The following is a 19441-nucleotide window of genomic DNA, read 5'->3' on the forward strand; positions in this document are numbered from 1 at the left end:
TTATCTAATCCATGGTATAATAATATACTCCGCCTGGTACTCTCTTCCGAGATTCGCGAATGACCTAACTGTCACTTGCCTACGTCATCATGCTGTTTACAGGTTCTCAAACTTTAAAATGTGGGAGAATTTTAACCAACGGTGAAAATTATTTTAACGGCATTAATTTTAAGTTATTCATGTAGAAACATAGTAAAATAAAACAAATCTATACTGCCCTTTTCACTCCTACTCTTACAGTTCCGAATAGAACAGCCAACCATTTTCGTAACAAAACATTAATTACCAAGCTTACGACGTGAAAAGTTTGGAAAACACTGCGACTGCTGACACTGAGCGAGAAGGAAATAACAATTAACACGCGTTCGACAAGGATGACGGTCAGGGACAACATGGCGGATTGTCAAATTTGACAGCGCTATCCTGTGTTGCCAGTAGTGTAAACAGAATTACCCGAACGTCTGAAATTTCTTTCGTGAATCGGAAGATATTGCTAACGAATAATTAAAAATGACGTGTTATTGTAAAATTTAAGATAAAATACATATAAATGAAAATTATAAAATTATAAAGAAATATTTTAACTTATTAACCATAGATATAATGTACCCATGTAACATGTTATGTTGAAATAAAGTGGCAATGTTATTGTGACGTAGGCAAGTGACACTCTGGGAAGAGAAGACCATGTTTTATTAGACCATGATCTAATCGTTATTCAATAGACAAAGAAGATTTTGGGGGGTATCTTTAAGTCATAACAAAACAAGTGCCGCGCGGGACAACGATAAAAAGGCTTCCCTTGTTTTATTAAATAAAGCATTAAATTATCGAAATGATTAAATAAATTCTCTAGAAAATGCTCTTTATAAAAATATAAAGCTATTAATAATACGTTGCCTACATCCAAAGTTATGATTTTTTTTATTGGGCTATGCCGCCACTGGGACACGCGAAAAACGGCAAATTTCGCCGTTTTTGGACCTTCAATTGCGATTTTGTCAGAAACAAATTATATTTAAGGTACAGTTGTACATTATTTTTAAAGTTTATAATACACTGAATGAAAATATATACATATCTAGTCTTTAAGTCCTATGGACTTCGAGTTTTAGCCGTAGGACAGCAAAAAATGCCTATTTGAAAATTGATCCACATAATGTTTCCACCTGATCCAGTAACAAGTCAAGCTTTATTAATTAAAATAATAAACGTAAACTCCATACATTACGCTGATTTAAACTTTCACGATTTTTACACATTATTAAATTGTACAACGGGACTTAATCGCGTATCTAAGTTTTAAATCTTACACACATCTTATACATTGATCTCACTGGCTGATTGATTTAATGATTATTAACGCAATACATGTAGGGTACCTATACTACCCAATAGATGGTTCTTTAAAGTAGGTACAGTAAATTGCCTCTCTACTTTTGTAGGAAAGTAATTACGTGCTTCTCGAAAAAAAACCTTTCACAAATCGAACAACGTCGCTATTTGAATGGTTTTAAACTGCAACTGTACCTATAATTATATATCAATTTCCTTGATAAAATGAATGACGTTCGCCGCCGCCTATTGCTCAAATTATGCCATTCATTCGGTCACTTAAGGAAATTGAAAGACTCATACCGCAACAATAATGCACCTGCAGTTGACACCCGAACGTAACCTTAATGCGTAAAATTAAATTCATGTTTATCGAAAAGCCTTAGTGACTCTAGTGATAAGTGTAGACGCGGTTACTTGTGACAACCCTTCAGAAAAGGCGGGTTAGACCAACCACAAATTCTGCCGAGATAATTATATGTACATACATGCGACTAATAAATTATTATGATTATATACCTGGTGCGGAATTTTGCGATTCGCAAAAATCACCGGTGAAACCCGGCGTGCACGCGCAGCTCACTGCCGCGGGGCCCATCTGACTGCGGACATACATTCATTATGTATCTTGAAGAAACATAGATGGAAGAAAGAAGAATAAAAATACAGCATGTACAAATACAGAATAAAAGACAGCATACATCGAACAACAAAATAGTAAACTGAATTAAAAACCAATCAGGCCCAGATAATTCAATAATTTTTCAAGCCCCAAACAATATGTGCACAATTATTTGCATAAAATATCGAAATTAATGCGTGTGCACTTAATAAATAATTGCGAGTTTATACAGAAAGGTATTATTTATGTAACAACAAAGAACTACTTTAAAGGTGACCGCGTAGGTATAATGTGTTGAGCTTCAGTCCTTATGATGCGCGGGTAACATCGTAACGTTCCACTTAATATTCAAAATCATTACATTGTTTAATTCGTCAACGGTACATGCACGTCAAGTTTTTATAAACTTATAATTAAACTGTTTTCTATGTGATAATTATTAGTAGGTACTGTTGCGTTTCCTAATTCCATTCTTATGTCGGGAATAGCAACAGATGGTAAGGAATATGTTGCGTCTACATCGACTGAGGGTAACTGAGGTCCAAGTTTACGTCAGGTACAATATATATGATCAAGTTTGCAAAGTTTCCTTCTTACTTACACTCGCGCAGGTGTCGTGCCATGAGTGCCATGACAAACAAACGACAAACGACATCCGCCTGATAAGTTGTATAGTTCGATTGCTCTCGACTCGCTATACCATAACATTCCAACTTAATTCATTGTCAGTTGAACAATTGGCAAAACTTAAGCAACGCTCGGAGACATCGCGATGAACTTCTCCGGCGTTGACGCCCCGAGATCCAGCATAAAATGTAGTCTAAATAGGACGGAAACACTTCAGAATAATATGCATTTAACTTGTAACGAGCGAAAGTTTCTCAACAAATATCGAGGTTCCCGCGAAATAGCACCGCGGTCCGCGCGGAATTCGTTATACTGAGGAAATTGCACAACATTAAAGGAAACGAGCGACCGCTTCTCGTTTAAATGAATGCAGTGAGAAAACGGAAATGTATAATTCAGGGCACCACCCGAGACAGCAGTTATTAAATAGATGTAAGTGTGTAGGTGAGTTACCTGCAGGTCCCGCCGTTTTTGCACATGTTGGTCCGCGGGCAGAGTGGGCCAACGCCGCAGTCCGCACCGGAGTAGCCCTCGAAACACGCGCAGAAAAACACCCTGCCGAGGGGAAAATATTGCGAGCTGAGCAATAATTTTCGTAAAATACCCGCGTTGAAATGTCCGCTGCGACGCGATATGAGAGGGCACATTTTAACCGTGCACGAATTTGTAAATAGTGAATGATGCCACTATATTCCCGCCACTGGATCATGGTGCGTGTCATCGATTCGCGGCCGTTTTGTTCAGCTTCGCACTAAATTTTCACGCTCTATTGATCGCGATAATAGGTTTTCGAGTGGGAATTTCGCTGAAAATATTTGTATCTCTTAAAATGTCGATTTATTCCTATTGTTTTTATACTTTTACTGCGGAAAATGTTGACCTATTTCTATCTCTGCAATTCCATTTAGGCAGGTACCTAATTAATAGGTAATAATTAGCAGTGAAGATCATTAGGACTGAATTCAATATTTTTTATTAATTATCGTAACTTATTTACCCAGATATAAATACACCAATGTAATATAGTTTGCTGGATTTAGAATGTTAAAATAAAACTTTTATTTAATCTTTTCCACGAACTTTTACGTAAAGAAGAAATATTTTACTCATATTACAATTTGATGATCCAGATAGCAGAATTAAACCGCTCCTAATATCTTAATAATGTTGCGGTTAGGCGAGATATAATATCTTGGAATTAAAGTGGCATTCCTCATTTCAAAACACTGGAGTCAGACTTAGCTTCTCAATTAGTTTTCTCTCGGCTCGGTTAAGTAACACTAACCAGTCAAAATATGCTTTCCAATTGTGTGGTTATATAGGAATTTATTTATACCTTGAACTTGGTTGTTTACTTAATACGTCGTCAAATTAAAAACGGAGGTTGCCATGTAACCGACATTAGTTCGTTCACTAACGCACCGGTGTGAGAGGTTAGATAGCGCCATCTATTCGTTAACTAATATTTAATGTTCTGGAAGTAATCATTAATCATGCAATATTTAGATTAAAATATATTTAGACAGAGAAAGTATTCATAAGCGCTGGTGGCCTAGCGGTAAGAGCATGCGACTTGCAATCCGGAGGTCGCAGGTTCAAACCCTAGCTCGTATCAATGAGTTTTTCGGAACTTATCTACGAAATATCATTTGATATTTACGAGTCGCTTTTTGGTAAAGGAAAACATCGTGAGGAAACCGGACTAATCCCAATAAGGCCTAGTTTCCCCTCTGGGTTGGAAGGTCAGATGTCAGTCGCTTTCGTAAAAACTAGAGCCTACGTCAATTCTTGGGATTAGTTGCCAAGCGGACCCCAGGCTTCCATGAGCCGTGGCAAAATGCCGGGATAACGCGAGGAAGAAGAGAGAGAGAAAGTATTCATAAATAATATTTCTTATTCTATTTCATACATTTTGATTACGCGCATATCATTCACAAGTTGAAACTAAACACCGACAGTTGCCTTAGCTGAGATAGTGTTGCAGTAGCTCACCTGTAGTCGTGGCTCGCGTAGCAGTGCCCCAGCAGTCGGCACTCGATGGCGCTGCAGGAGTGCGGGCCCGGCGGCTCGGCGGCGCCGCGCACCGCGTACGTCATGTTGAACCCGAATACCGAGAGCAGCCCCAGAGCCCGCAGCTGCGTGCCCTCCAGCCGGTTCAGCTTAAGCTCCACTACGAGGACTGGGCTGTTGATCTGGAACAAAGATTACTTTTTTAATATTGGTATTAGGTAGGCACCTACTATAAAAAGTTATGAAGAGAACTGAAAACTCTGAGAACCCACTTTTTTTTTCGAAAACCAGAGGAAGAGTGGAAGTGGAAGAGGGTGATGTTTTATATGTACTATTTTTTTTAGACCTGCCCTAGTAGCACGGTCGCATTTTTATCGTTTATCACCATGCCTGTCACGTTCTAACAAGTATGTAAGTGCGAAAGTGACGGGCATAGTGATAGTCTATAAAAATGGAACCGTGCTGAGCCCGCTGACTAAACCGTAGATGTGCGTATAGTTAGTTTATTCAACACACAATATCTATTTTCACTTGACAGATCCCTCTTAAAATTATGCCATTAATCACATTATAAATAATATGATTATCAAACAGATACTAACTAGATTACAATTGGTAACAGTAAAGTTGTGACATACTTAGTTAATCTCTTCAACAAACTAGGGTACACGTGTGACATGAAAGTTTTCCGCTCTATCCTTATTCAAATTGAAGCTTTCCGGTAAGCTTCAGCACTAGGCAAGTAACGGAACATAAGTCCGCGTCGGGCTCTAAGAAATGTGCTGTCGAATTATTTATGAAGTTATTCCTTCAGCTGTCTCCTGGCGACTTCTCAACTAAGAATTACGGACTTCGAAGTAAATGGGATTTGGCCGTCTTCCAAAAACACAAATTATTGTTTTTTCCTCCCTCCCAGCTAGCTGTATGGCGAGCTGTATAAGTAGCTTCGTTAGTGGAATAATGTGACGTAACGAGTTACCATTTACGTTGCTCTGTCGACACTGTTTCTCTTTTACGTTTTTTCTTGTGATTGTAAGAGAACGACTGTCATTTCATTCAATCCGTGGAAAATAAAATAAAAAATGTTCCCATTTTCCGTTTATGTTTTTATTAGGAAGCTCAATCTTTAATTGAGGTAAAAGAATCTTCGTTGTAAAAATGAAGACTGATTTTTTTAAATTATATTTATTAAAGTAAAATAGGTATTAAAAAGCTTAGAAAATATTAAGGTTTTATTTTTTGCCATACCCTTGTTTGAAACTCTTTCGAAACAGTCTAATACTATTAATTTGTGGGTACACGTATTTGCAAGTGTCTTGGTTTGAAAGCTGATTGTCTGCAGTTATATTATAAAATAGTTGTTATAAGTCCTATTAAGTAAAGTCTGGCAAGCATAACAAACATATTTCAATTTTGATTCACAATAAAGGAACAATATTTAATTTGTTTTCGATCTGTGTTTGGCAATTAAAGCCAAATTCATCTTGCTTGCTAGTCAAACTCCTTTTCAAGAAATTATATATTATCTATTCTTCCTTTACTTTTCGCTTACTTTATTTAAGTTATTCTGAAATTTAAGTAGGTAGCGCTACGAAAACGTTGGCAGTGAATGCGCTAAATGAAGTTTCATGCTACTATTCAGTTTGGTTTGGTCGCATGTCTTGATGTTTTCACTTTTGCCACTCCATTTGCGAAAGCATTGCTGTGACGCATAGCAGGATGCTGAATGCTACGAGAAATGAGCGATGTTACTGGCAAATCACCTTGATAAATTGAGTTACGGATTTGAAAGTTTCAATAGCGACAGCACAATGGCAACGACAGCAGCTGTTAATAGAGACATCGACTGCATGTAGCATTTTGCAATGCTGCGCATGTATACTTTTGCAATAGGAATAATGAGAGCTCTTAAATTACTCAAAAGAGTAAGTAGAGCAAGAGTAACAAATTACATAGGTACGCTCCGTACGCTGCATGTGCCGTGTTCGCATATCGTAGAGTTAAAGTATCTAGTTTGGTATAATTACAAAAGTTACCTCAAGTCGCTCGCGATGAGTTACGCTCATGCAAGAAGCCAAAACAATTTATACAAATTATCCTCTTTGGTGTGCATATTGCGTAAGTCCGGCTTTCCTTTGCTGCGTAGCTGGGTACCCACACGAAATTACCCAATTTGGTTCACGCTGGTAAACTCGAGAGGCTTACGAAGTTTATGCTTAACGACAGAAAATGTATAAGTAATACTGAAATATTTACGTCGTGATTTTCATATTCCTTTGCTCATTCATTTTTGATTTTGTAAAGAAACGTGATTCAACTAAGTTAAGTGCACAGGCGATATCTACTATCAAAAATCTTCTGCAACCCAACCTGAACCCTGAACACCGATCTTATGTATCGGATGACAAAGTGCCAAAAATATGTATACACCTTAATATGGGCAAAAAGGTCGTGTACTTATACATATATTGGGACTTTGTTCGTACTATCATTTAATAAAATAATTTAATCAAAAATTACTGTCAAAACGGAGTTTCCTTTGTGGACCAATTAACGACCACCAAGTTCATCATAAGTATGTAGGTATTGTATGTTAGGAAGGTATGTTCATAAAAATTGTACATTATTTTTGGTAAACAAAGCTGCTATCTACGCAATATACTCTGGTATTATACATATTTAATACTGAGTGCAACTAAATAACTTACCTGCCTATTCTGATATGACCGGACATTGTTTCCTCTCTAGCGGGAAATGTTACTAAAATCACATGTAGGCTTCACCGCAAATTTTAGATGTATTGAATAACCTAGCCGTGTAAAGCCAAGTCCAGGGTAAGGATTGAGATAATATTGTGCAAAAATGGTTGAGCATAAGCTGCCGACGATTAACATTCCGCCACCTGGAAATGTACCGGTAAGCCGGGCTTAGCGTGATTTATAATATTACTAGCCACAGCTGGCTGCGAGGAGTCATTATTTTCGTATTATATCAATCATAGCAGGTTACATAAGGTTTTTAGCGATATGTACATTTGTAAAGGTACGTTCAGATTATTTAAGAAACGTTGTGATGGTTCATAATAGAATACACATTGGCCTTAGCCTAGAAGCAATTTATAAGAATGAATATGAGTTATTTTGTTGTTCTTTCCAAACAGTGAGTCTGTATGAGGCAAGAGAGGTTATGGCTTTAAGGCCTGATTAGTGTCGAGACAAGTTTGTACGTAAATAATACCTAGTGTACACGATACAGAATCTAGCAACCCGGAAACCTAAACTACAACAAACAGTTTGCTTTGAAATAGTATACTGTTGTATTTCTGCATGCATTTGGCTACATTACGTACCTAAAACTCATTTGTAGCTGTATTACTAGCATGAGGGACTTGATAAAACAGTTACTTTGATGAAGAATGGCCAGTATTCGTGACTTAATATGTATATAGTTAGCTGGCAAGTGAGAAAAAAATCACAACAGGAATTCTATTACTAAAACTTCAAAAGGATTTTCAATTTCAACCTAAGAATAAAGCACGGTCTAAAAATAATCAACCTTATTCTAAAAAAGATTAGCACCGCAAAAACAACCGGGGTGCTTCAAATGTGAATTATATTCGAAACCAAATGAAGCGCCGGCACGATAATGGCCGAAAGCGGTCTGACGCGAAATTGCGGCTCCTCTTTGCATTTATAGCACCGAAAATGAAAGATCGCGGATGAAAAATAGAAGGTGGGAATACCCGGGAGTCAGCTTTGTGCAGTCTGACTTCGGAGTTATTAGGTTCCAATGCCGTAATTAAATTGGAACAGCGTTTCTAGAACAACCTGTTTGTTATCAGTTTTTTCTTCTATATTCTAAGTATATTCATTTTCTTCTATATGTCGGCGGCAGATCGTAATGTTCCTGTGTAATGTTTTGACGATAGTGACATTAAACCAATATATAGGTAGGATAGGTTCGTTAGGTTGCTTTAGATGCCCGAAGGGCAAACTGCCCAGAAATAGGAGCCCCGCGTAGCGGGGCTCCGTCGACTCAGGGAACGGGTCAAAGATTTTCGCGTTTCACGATATGCCTAGGAATTTCACGATATGCCTGATCTTACGATCGGCCGCCGACATATATACTGTTAAAAACACTTGAAAATGAAAACCTGAACTACCTTGCAATGCTTGTCGAATTGTAATAAGGACATTTTGACGTAATTTAATTTATGAAAAACCTTATTTTACAAATTAAAACACATCAAAAACGTACTAAATAGGTACAATTAATCTGGTCTTGAATTGAGTAGATTTCTACTCAAATCCAACAGTAATCACATATTTACTGTTTCCGAATTTAGCCAAGGGTCAGGAAATAGCAAGCCAGTCGCCGGAGAGCGGACGCTTGTTAATTAAATACAACCTTAATGAATACGAGTAGTAGTAAGAGGTGAAACATTATTAACCTTTTAACCCGGGTTACAAAAGTTAGTTAATTTAATGCTACTTATTCATTCTAAGTACCTAACATTTCTAACACAAGACCTGCTAGTGTACCGTTTCGAAAAGATTATCATACTTATTGGACCAAGCTGATAGCAATTTAAAGTATAAGACGGATCCCTAGCCTATGATCACTATAGGTATATACCTATGGCAAGAGAAGTAGTCACCGTGGTCCTAATCTATTCTTATATAAGATATCAGTTATTTAGAGCTGTTCTGTTAAATTGTTACATTAATCCAAACCAAATCAATCCATAAGCGTATTTGATAGACGGACACCGAAGTTTCCAATTCAAGTTTCATGATCATGAACCAATTTTATACCTTATTAGTCTTATTACATATACCTTTATAGACTGACAGTCACCTGAGAGCGCACCAGCGACGCTCTCTGCAGTCGCTGTGGCCGAAAACGGCTAGGAGATGATGATGATAGACTAATATACATATAATTTATATTTTGATAGTACCTAAACTTTACACATTTGTTTTGCCACGTTCTGCAATTCTGCATCCCGCGGTCATTGCACGAAATTGTATCGCGGCAGTTTTTGTGTGCATTTTGTAATGGCTATTCATTACAGCGCCCGCTTTGCGGATGTTAACGAGCGTGCACAAATACGAAACGCTTCATTTTCATAGAGAATTAAAATGCTTCAGCTGAGCTTTCGGATGAGACTGCGATAACCAGGCTGTACTAACGACCTCCATGGCGGAGTTTAATAACCTAATTTTATCTTACTCTGGGACCTTTCAACTTTTGTGGGCTGCACATTATGCTTACTTATATTTTTTTAGGCCTGAGTTAATGTTTTTCAATTTTAAAAAATACCTATGTTTCTCGTTTAATACGTATTGTTTTATTTTTCCCCTACAGAATAATAGAAGCAGAATTTAATAGAAAACGATTATGACAAAAAGAAATACACAATTATTTTGCAAATTTTGTTGTGTAACAAACAATTTTAGATGCTGTCAAAACTCCAGCTCTCCACGAAATTAAGTTTATTGTCATTTTACTGACAAATAAAACTCTTTAAAACCGTGCAACTTCTAAATTGAAGCATTCACCCTGAAGAAAGTAAAATTATTTTATCGTAGATAACCATGTTTCACAAATCATTGTTACAAATACGAGTAAAATGGTAAGAACCTCAAATTAGGGGCTCGTGTTAATAAATAAATGAGAAAGGCATGTTCAGCAATAGATACTAAGCCAAAAAAATTGTCGATCCGTGTTAGTAATACTAACACGGATCGACAATTTTTTTGTCAAATAGGTAATTCCTTTTTAATACCTATGGATTAATTGCTAACCACACTGCGTTTTTTTAGACATGCATCTAAGACTAAATCAAGACAATTCTACTGAACCCGACAACTATTGGCCGTCAACTTCGAAGATATATATTATATTGCCTTATTACTGATAATTAGCTTATCAAATCTAGTTACCTTCTTACGAATCAATGCTTATTCATTCCTATTTTAATGCTGCGTAAGCGTCGCCTTTATATATGTAAAACGGGGTAGCTTGGAAATTGTTGGTAGTAGGAAAATTTGAACCCATTAATAATCTAACTAGTAACGTGAACAATTTGATAATAAACGGAATAATGCGTACTTTGACCCTTTTAAAACCTATGAAAGTTACTCTATTTTTCCTTAAGTCACCCCATTTTACCGTATTAATTCATTTGAGGTCGTTTATCACACCCAATTATGTCGTGCTGTGTGTTCTAGCGACCAAACTTATTAAAAGTACAACCGAACAAGGCCTGAGTTAAACAAACGTCTGAGCCGAGATTAGCCAGGCCTCGGCCTGTGACAAAGCTTTGGGACACTAAAGGATTACCCAAATGGAATTCCAGAGCAAACAAGCTTTCTCTGTTATTAGAAAATACTTATACTTATTTACTCTGAGATATGCGTAAACCTAATTTGATTCGCTGCCAAGTTCTGAGCTGTGATGCGATTAAAAATCAAATGAATGGAATTTTATCTAAATATTATGTACTCCTCGAACTAAAAACTTAAACCAAATAGCAAATTACTATAGTAAACAGCCCTATAATGCCAGGATCGCACGTACCGAGTAGAGTGGCGAGACAGTGAAACGAAGTATGGAATTTTTACTCGGCCGAGTAACAATTTCATACTTCGTTTTACTGTCTCGCCACTCTACTCGGTACGTGCGATTCTGGCATAACGGATGTGGCACTACATAAAGAGACGTAAACCACAAATCCTGTAAAATAAGTTGTTAACATCCGTTTTTAACGTAGGTAATAACGGACAATATCTGCCTTCGTGATGGGCACCCTACCATGGGCGCAAAATTTTGATAGGTATTTGTTAAAATTTTGTTTAAATTTGTTAGCTTTAGTTTAGTTATCTTAATTGTAGTTAATTTTAGTTTTATATTAATTTTATAACACTTATTATACAATAAATGAGTAGGTGAAACCATGAATAACCGTCATAGACATTACCGTCAAAGTACTACTACCACTATTTTATAAGTCTTTAATGTAAATCATGTGCTAATCTCAGAAACAAAGAATGCTGTCGTACCGCAATACTGGAGGCCGATTTGAACTTACAAATTGATATCAATTTTGTCTCATTCTGTTATAATGATTGCTCGTGCATCTCACTCCTACATATACATTGGTGCAAGTGAGATTTGTCGCAAGTGTTAATACAATGTCAGATTTTTAAAATTCGAATCCCGCTTACTATGTAAGTGCACTGACAAAATGCTGATTGTATAAAACTGACGGCTGCTGGCCCGACGCCAGACTCTGGTTGTTATTTCCATGGTTCACTGAACGCGTCGCGATTACAACCAATATAAGTGTAACCACGACGCCTGTTACAAGTGTAAATAGTCAGAGATCACATTTATTCTGGTTAGTGTGAAGCAATCTGAAAGGAATAACAGGCTTCTATGCGCCACTGCCTCACATTTAAACTCGTGTTGAGGCGTGTATGTCGAATGTACTCCTAGTCTATGAGTCACTAGCCGCTCCGATTTGGGAAAATGATAAACATACTTATTATTTGGAGAATTTTATTATGAATGAAAATGTACTCATAGTAAAAAGTGCTCTTTTATTTAGTCAAAATATTTAACACAAGAAGCGGGCAATAGTCAGATGAAGTTTTGTAAGTAATTAACATGTTATATGATTTAATAACCTTGCTGTTTACATAATAGGTACACGAGATATATAAATATAGATATAAATATATATGTATTTCTATGTAGGTGACTGCTATAGTTATTGGCCACTTAACTACATACATTGGCCATTCCTAACAAAAACAGTTTCGGTTTCGCTCTAGTTTTGACCGAAACCGAACTTTTGGACGAAACATGATTTTTATGCCGAAGCCTGCGGAAACCGAAAGTTTGGTCGTATGTTACTGAAAATAAGTTTCGGTGTAGCCGAAAGTTTGGCAGTTTTTTTGGCCGAAACCGAACCTTCAGCCGAAACATGATGATTATGCCGAAACCTGATGAAATCGAAACTTCGGAGAAGAGTAATTAAGAATGGATATACTTATCGAAGAGTATTAGAAATGGCAATAAAATGTGATTTACCTAATAACATTTCTACACTTTTATAAACTTTTTTGTTTCAATTAAAACATTTTTTGTACCTATATAAAAGATGCCAAAAATACTCTCAGATGCTATACCTAAATAAATGTCGTAATAATTAAGGCCGCTATTCTGGGAACGTTTTCATACATGACATTTGTCGGAAAAACAGAGCTTGAAACGATCTTTCCTTATTATTCTTATTTAACTCAGGCAAAATAGCTAGCGATAAAAACAGTGGGAGTATTTCAATTTACTTACATTAAATTATTTTAACACTCTAGAACGTTCCTTTTTCAAAGAGCTTTATCTTTTATCTTATCAGGTTGAAGCTGGCTGAAATTTTCAATAATTTACGTCCCAATCGACGTCATAATCATTCGGAGCTGAGGGCTTTAAAAGGTTCTTTTTATTGTTTCTTCTCTCGCTAAATTATTCAACAAATTGACCCCAAATTATTTAACCGAACGAATGAATAAACGAGAACACGATGAGGCGAAGTGTGATAATCTGATTTAGAGTAAATCGGTTGATTAAAAACGATTTTGTTGGTTGGTATTGGATAAAAATTGGTTTGTCAGCATCATTTGATGCGTTTCGAAATAAATTGAATAGTTACCTACCTAAGTACTTGTATACATACCTATATAAAGGAACTTAGCTAAAGCTCCTCTTGCAGGCAGTGCAGTTTATAAAAAAACGCATTTAGTAGAATAACTTTGACATTGATATTGAATCTTTATAAAAAAAAATTAAAAGAACAGTTGGTAGGTACCAAGTTTTCACGCCTACACCGCCACAGTGTCACTTCTAAGTTGGTGCAAACCTAGCATAGATGTATGTTATTCAAACACAGTTTTACTTTTTCATTTCGTTTATTTGCACATTCTAGGCAGGATCCCTATCCTTCTAGCTCTAAAGTAGTTAAACCTCAATTTTACGGGTTGCAAATGAAGAGCGACCGCTCATTATGTAAAAGCTAGCTAAGTACGTCTTTGTAGGTCTGAAGCTTCGGTATTATTGTATACCTACTTACAATTAGTGATGGTGCAGCCTTACCTAACCCGTCTACCTCCACTCTGCACTAGCGCCATGTTTTTGTTGTTGCTCATTTCTGTTTTTTTATAATTTTAAATTTTTGATAATTAAATGTTTTATCTAAAAAACAAAACTTAGTGAATGATGTAATTGTGTACCTGTACGCCTACGTAAGATATACAAAATATACCTAATATACATTTTATCAATATCGTGAATAGGCTAAAGCATTTACAACGTATCGTACTGATTTATTTTACAATAATTTTGTGATTACGCAATCTTTCGAGAGCTAAAGCCCTGCTGGTATAAATGTTGAGAATTGCGCTCGGAACAAACGTTGCTGATGTATACAGTTATTTCTATTGTTTTAAGTATACTATTGTCACAAAAATACTGTCATGTCTTTGACAGAAATTATTATTTGAGATTTGATAAGATAACCTAATTAATTACTTTGAGCTATAAAAATACGTCGTACAAATGTTGAATACAGTAGAATTGCATTAAAATACCGTGTTTGTGTGTTTTTCTATCGTGTCGGTGTGTCCAACACATGTAGCCGCAACAAATTAGCTAATTACATTTTAATAGGTTTCGGAGCGAAGCGTTTCCCTTTGACACTTGCGCGGATTGAATCAGTGTTAAGTAAAGAATAACTTTGCTGCTTGGGATCAGGGATGTTGCGGATGCCGATTTTTTGACATCCGCGGATGCGGATGCGGATGCGGATATTTAAAGGCTCACATCCGCGGATGCGGATGCGGATGCGGATGTCAAGATTAGGTACTTAGAAAACGTCAAATATTACATTTTTAATATTTTTTTATTAAAAAAAAGCGGCCAAGTGCGAGTCGGACTCGCCCATGAAGGGTTCCGTATTTAGGCGATTTATGACGTATAAAAAAAAACTACTTACCTACTAGATCTCGTTCAAACCAATTTTCGGTGAAAGTTTACATGGTAATGTACATCATATATTTTTTTTAGTTTTATCATTCTCTTATTTTAGAAGTTACAGGCGGGGGGGGGGGACACACATTTTACCACTTTGGAAGTGTCTCTCGCGCAAACTATTCAGTTTAGAAAAAAATGATATTAGAAACCTCAATATCATTTTTGAAGACCTCCATAGATACCCCACACGTCCCATACGTGAAAAAAATTTTTGTTTGATGAAAAAAAAAATTTTGAGTTTCAGTTCGAAGTATGGGGAACCCCAAAAATTTATTGTTTTTTTTTCTATTTTTGTGTGAAAATCTTAATGCGGTTCACAGAATACATCTACTTACCAAGTTTCAACAGTATAGTTCTTATAGTTTCGGAGAAAAGTGGCTGTGACATACGGACGGACAGACAGACGGACAGACAGACAGACAGACATGACGAATCTATAAGGGTTCCGTTTTTTGCCATTTGGAACCCTAAAAACGAAACGTTTAGTATTTGAGCAAGAATATAGTGCGTTATATTTAATAAACAGTAACTTGGCCGACTTTTCTGGATCTAGACGATTTGGTAATGACGAAATTAGCTAGCACTTACGCCGCCGCTAAGACGTTCCTGTACCGACTTGTTCGACATCCGCATCCGCATAAGCTCCGCATCGATTTTATGCGGATGCGGATGCAGATGCGGATGTTGAAAATAATGCGGAAGTTCCGCGGTTGCGGATGCGGATGCGGATGTTCGCAACATCCCTGCTTGGGATTTACGGATGTCAAAGGTTAAACACGGTTTGGTAATGTATGGTGAATTCCATGGAGGGCCATGAAAAGTATTATGTTGGTTATAAGTATTTTGAATACATTATGGGCAGTCTTCACAGTCCCAAGATTGTGAGGAGGATATTGCTTAATGAGCGATAAATCCGCCTGTTTTCTACCGTTGCTTAGATTTTAGATTTATTGATGCACCTATTTATATTCGTGGAAATAGGCGTGATTATATGTATGTATGTATGTATTTAAAAATATTTAACACCGAGTTACATAGATTTAAGATAAGTAGTTAAAGATAAGATAAAAAGACGCATGGAGTAATCGACCACGACTAGAAAAAATCCTGAAATTCGTCGTACCTAATTCACCACACAAACGTATATTATATTTAACACCGAGTTACATAGATTTAAGATAAGTAGTTAAAGATAAGATAAAAAGACGCATGGAGTAATCGACCACGACTAGAAAAAATCCTGAAATTCGTCGTACCTAATTCACCACACAAACGTATACTTTCGTAGGTATATATCTCAAAAACACTTCCAATCTCTCAACATAAACATCTTTACATTTACATCGGGGAATAATCGTTGGCCGGGCTTTCGACGAAGTAAGTAGTTGGCCAAATGGAATTGAAATAATCAAGGCGGCCAACGTAGCCCCCAATATTGGATTAAGTAATCAATTCGTTCATTTCTCGGTGAATAACGATATAAAGGAAAACAGATAAAAAGCAGTAAGGGAGGTGGCATTACTGATTCAAAGCCGTGAACGGAATAGTCTGAGTGTTTGTTTAATTTGACAGCCAAGTGTTTATGTGAAGATTTGGTTTAGCTCATCCATTTATAAATTACCTAAGTACTTTAATAATCATTTATTTACAAACAAGATATATACAGTGGTATTACTAAAAGAAATTAAAAACAAGCAACAACGGTTGCACTCCGGGAGTGCTGATAGAAGTGAAAACTCACCTCACTATGTTACCGACGCCCGGTAACACGATACATACGTTTAGCGGAGGTATTCTATTTATTTATTATATATATTATTTTATTTTTTATTTTTATTTATTTGGAGATCCAACAGCTATGACATTAATGTAGAAATTTTGGTAGATACAGGAAGCCAATTAAAGGAACTCACAGGTAGTAACATAATATTAAACTAAGATACTACTTATTACTAAGGTTACACACTATCGCAACCACATATGTGAACAAAGCCAATACAAATTCTATCTAATAAGGATAATTTGGAAGTAACTAAGATACTATTTAATTAACAAGTAACATAACATAACATAATGAGGACTAAGGTAAAAATGTAAATAATACATAAGTAGGTATTTAAGAAGGCGACCACACGCTCACTCAAATGACTCGAAATATCTCTGCAATAAATTACGTCTCACGCTAGGGATTCTACAGTTGAATACATCAATATCAAATTCTTTAGACAACTCATTTAGGTTACGACTGGCGCGCGTTAAAAAACTATTCTGTCTGTATTTGGAAGATGCATTTTTGATTGCCAATGGGGGATGATACCTTTTAGAAATAACTTTTATTATTATCATTCTCAAATAAGAACACATTTTTCATTGACATGTTTATTTACATACTGCCATGACAACGTCAAATTATTTGAACATAGGTAAAGAGTCTTGAAAAGGAGTCCGCAACATAAATGTCAAATAGGTAACATTGAGTTTTTCTTTATTGATTTAAATGCCATTTAAATTACGAGTGGCCACCTTACGGGGCTTACGGTCACGTGAGCGCCTTACGCCCCTTACGGTCACGTGATCGCCTTACGCTGTCTCGAGTTTATCATTTTTTCCCCACCTCAAAAAGTGCCCAGCGCCACTACAGAAGCTTTCACTTCAACTAGCTTAAATCTAAAATAGGCCCTTGAGGCATTGTACGTTTAAGTACTTTTAAATATATCAAAAACAGTCTACTGTAGACTATACATATTGTTTATACTATCAATGTTTCTTGGATGTCAGCTAAACTTTCTGGATAATATGCTTTGTATATCCACAACACAATGGTTAGTTGAGCGCCCCCGGTGTAGTGGTGTGTCTACCAAAGTTACTTGTGGATGTTAATTCCACAGAAAAATTTAAAGCCAGTTATGGCTTAAGCCCTTAGGCATCTATATAGTTTGCTATATAAAAATATTGAAAATATACACGAAAGGGAGAAAAGGTTAACTTTTTTCAAAAGTGTCAATATTGACAAACCTATAAAATTTTCTTGAACCATTATATTACCTGTCCTAAAGCAAAAAAAATAATTTCATAGCGTTCGAGATTGTTCTTTCAAAGTTACCAAGTTAATCTCAAGATTTTAGTTTCGAAGTTTTATTTTTCTATTTAGTTAGAAACTGGCTCCCATTTAATCTTAAAGTCAAACGGGGACTCAATATGTACATCGGGAACTTGGTCGTAAAGCCGCTGGTTTGCGGGTGCCATCTTAAAACTGCGGCCATCGGTCTTAATCCCGAGCCTTAGAGAAAAAATACATAGAGTGCTCACTCCATACATCAGTTTTAGTACCAAAAAGACTATTAGCATCTAGTATCGAGTAGCGGAACTATCAGTACTGCTACTTGACAATAGATGTAGCACCGACCGGAAACCCTTATCTCAACAGCATAAGACTTTCCGGTCGGTGCTACATCTATTGTCAAGTAGCAGTACTGATAGTTCCGCTACTCGATGCTAGATGTAGACACTGAAATTAATAGTCTGAACTGATGTATGGAGTGAGCACTCTTGTCTTACTATATTTCTCTATGCCCGAGCTTAAAATGTTTCTTGGTGATCTGCTCAAACTTGTATCGCTAAATATATTTTCACTTGCCTTTTTGTACGAGATTAGGATGTGTATTCAGACAGTAATTTCTTGTTATTCGTTTGTTATAAATTTACAAGTAAGTAAGTATGTATATTTTTTATTTATTACATATTTATTATGAGGAATTCCTATCTGAATTTGAACGTCTTATGGCGTCTTTTTTTATCTCCTCTGTTGTGAAGAACGAAAAACATAAAAATTTGATGTGAAATTTATTTACATTTCGCGTTATGTAAAGTTTGAATACCATTAAGTATATTTTTTGTATTTCACAATTTCTATCTTGTCTCATGTCCATTTTCTTATGCTTGAACGTGAGAGCCTGACCTTGATACTTTGGGTGTTGCGCAATGGTTAACTTACCTACTGGACACTGGACCACATAATATAACAATACGTCAACGACAAACAAGCTTAGGTAACTTTGTTTTTGTCGCCGTTCCATAGCAAAGTAATGCAAAATAGAAAGAACGGTGTTGACAGTCTTTTAAAAATCTCGATAAAACATCGTTTTAACTTGTTTCCTCTGAAATTTTAAAAACATATTTTAAATTTCTGTAATCACGTTTAGCTACCAACTTATAACTTATTGTTCAATTTTAATAGGTCGCAGAAATGTATTTCTCAACCGAATGGCTGCAAACCATTTCACTTGCAATCCGCGAGGCACCCTAGAGAGTTGGCAGTTGCCAATGAATGGAAGCATTTCTCGGTGCAACTTTTCAATAATACATAGGTGTTTTATTGGAGCTGCGAAGTTAACTTGACGTGAACTCCGATACGAAGGTACTTTAAAGAGAGTTGTTTATAAATCGGTCAAGCGTTCGTGATAGTTTGAACTTGCAATTGTATTTACATTGAGGTGTGAAATGTATTCTTTTTTCTACTCCCGTACTTTTATTTGTCATTTAAAGGGTCGCGCACACACCTTTAGTTGTCAAGACAAGTCTTTAGTCTATTCTCCAAAAAAACATTTGTACACACACGCAGTATCTTTTTGGCGATTTTTCGATAGATCGTGTAATGACCACTTAAAAAATATTGAATGAAATACAGTGTTGCCAACCTGATTTTAAATCTCATCTCTGACAAATAAGTGAACCATAGACATGTTTTTTTTTCAT

The 19441-nt window shown here is 36.2% G+C and overlaps 1 protein-coding gene across 4 annotated transcripts in view; it reads right to left on the reverse strand.

The window, feature by feature from the left end:
* The window catches only part of LOC134655682 (uncharacterized), a 500300-nt gene that overhangs the window by 40622 nt on the left and 440237 nt on the right, over positions 1-19441 (reverse strand). For all 4 annotated transcript variants that reach the window (XM_063511129.1, XM_063511128.1, XM_063511127.1 and 1 more), the window contains exons 3-5: positions 4577-4776; positions 3038-3139; positions 1855-1937 (exon numbers count right to left, since the gene is read on the reverse strand). In XM_063511129.1, the coding sequence (XP_063367199.1) occupies positions 1855-1937; positions 3038-3139; positions 4577-4776 (385 nt within the window). The remainder of the gene's footprint in view (positions 1-1854; positions 1938-3037; positions 3140-4576; positions 4777-19441) is intronic.

This window comes from Cydia amplana, chromosome 17 (genome assembly GCF_948474715.1).
Source record: "Cydia amplana chromosome 17, ilCydAmpl1.1, whole genome shotgun sequence".
Lineage (NCBI taxonomy): Eukaryota > Metazoa > Arthropoda > Insecta > Lepidoptera > Tortricidae > Cydia > Cydia amplana.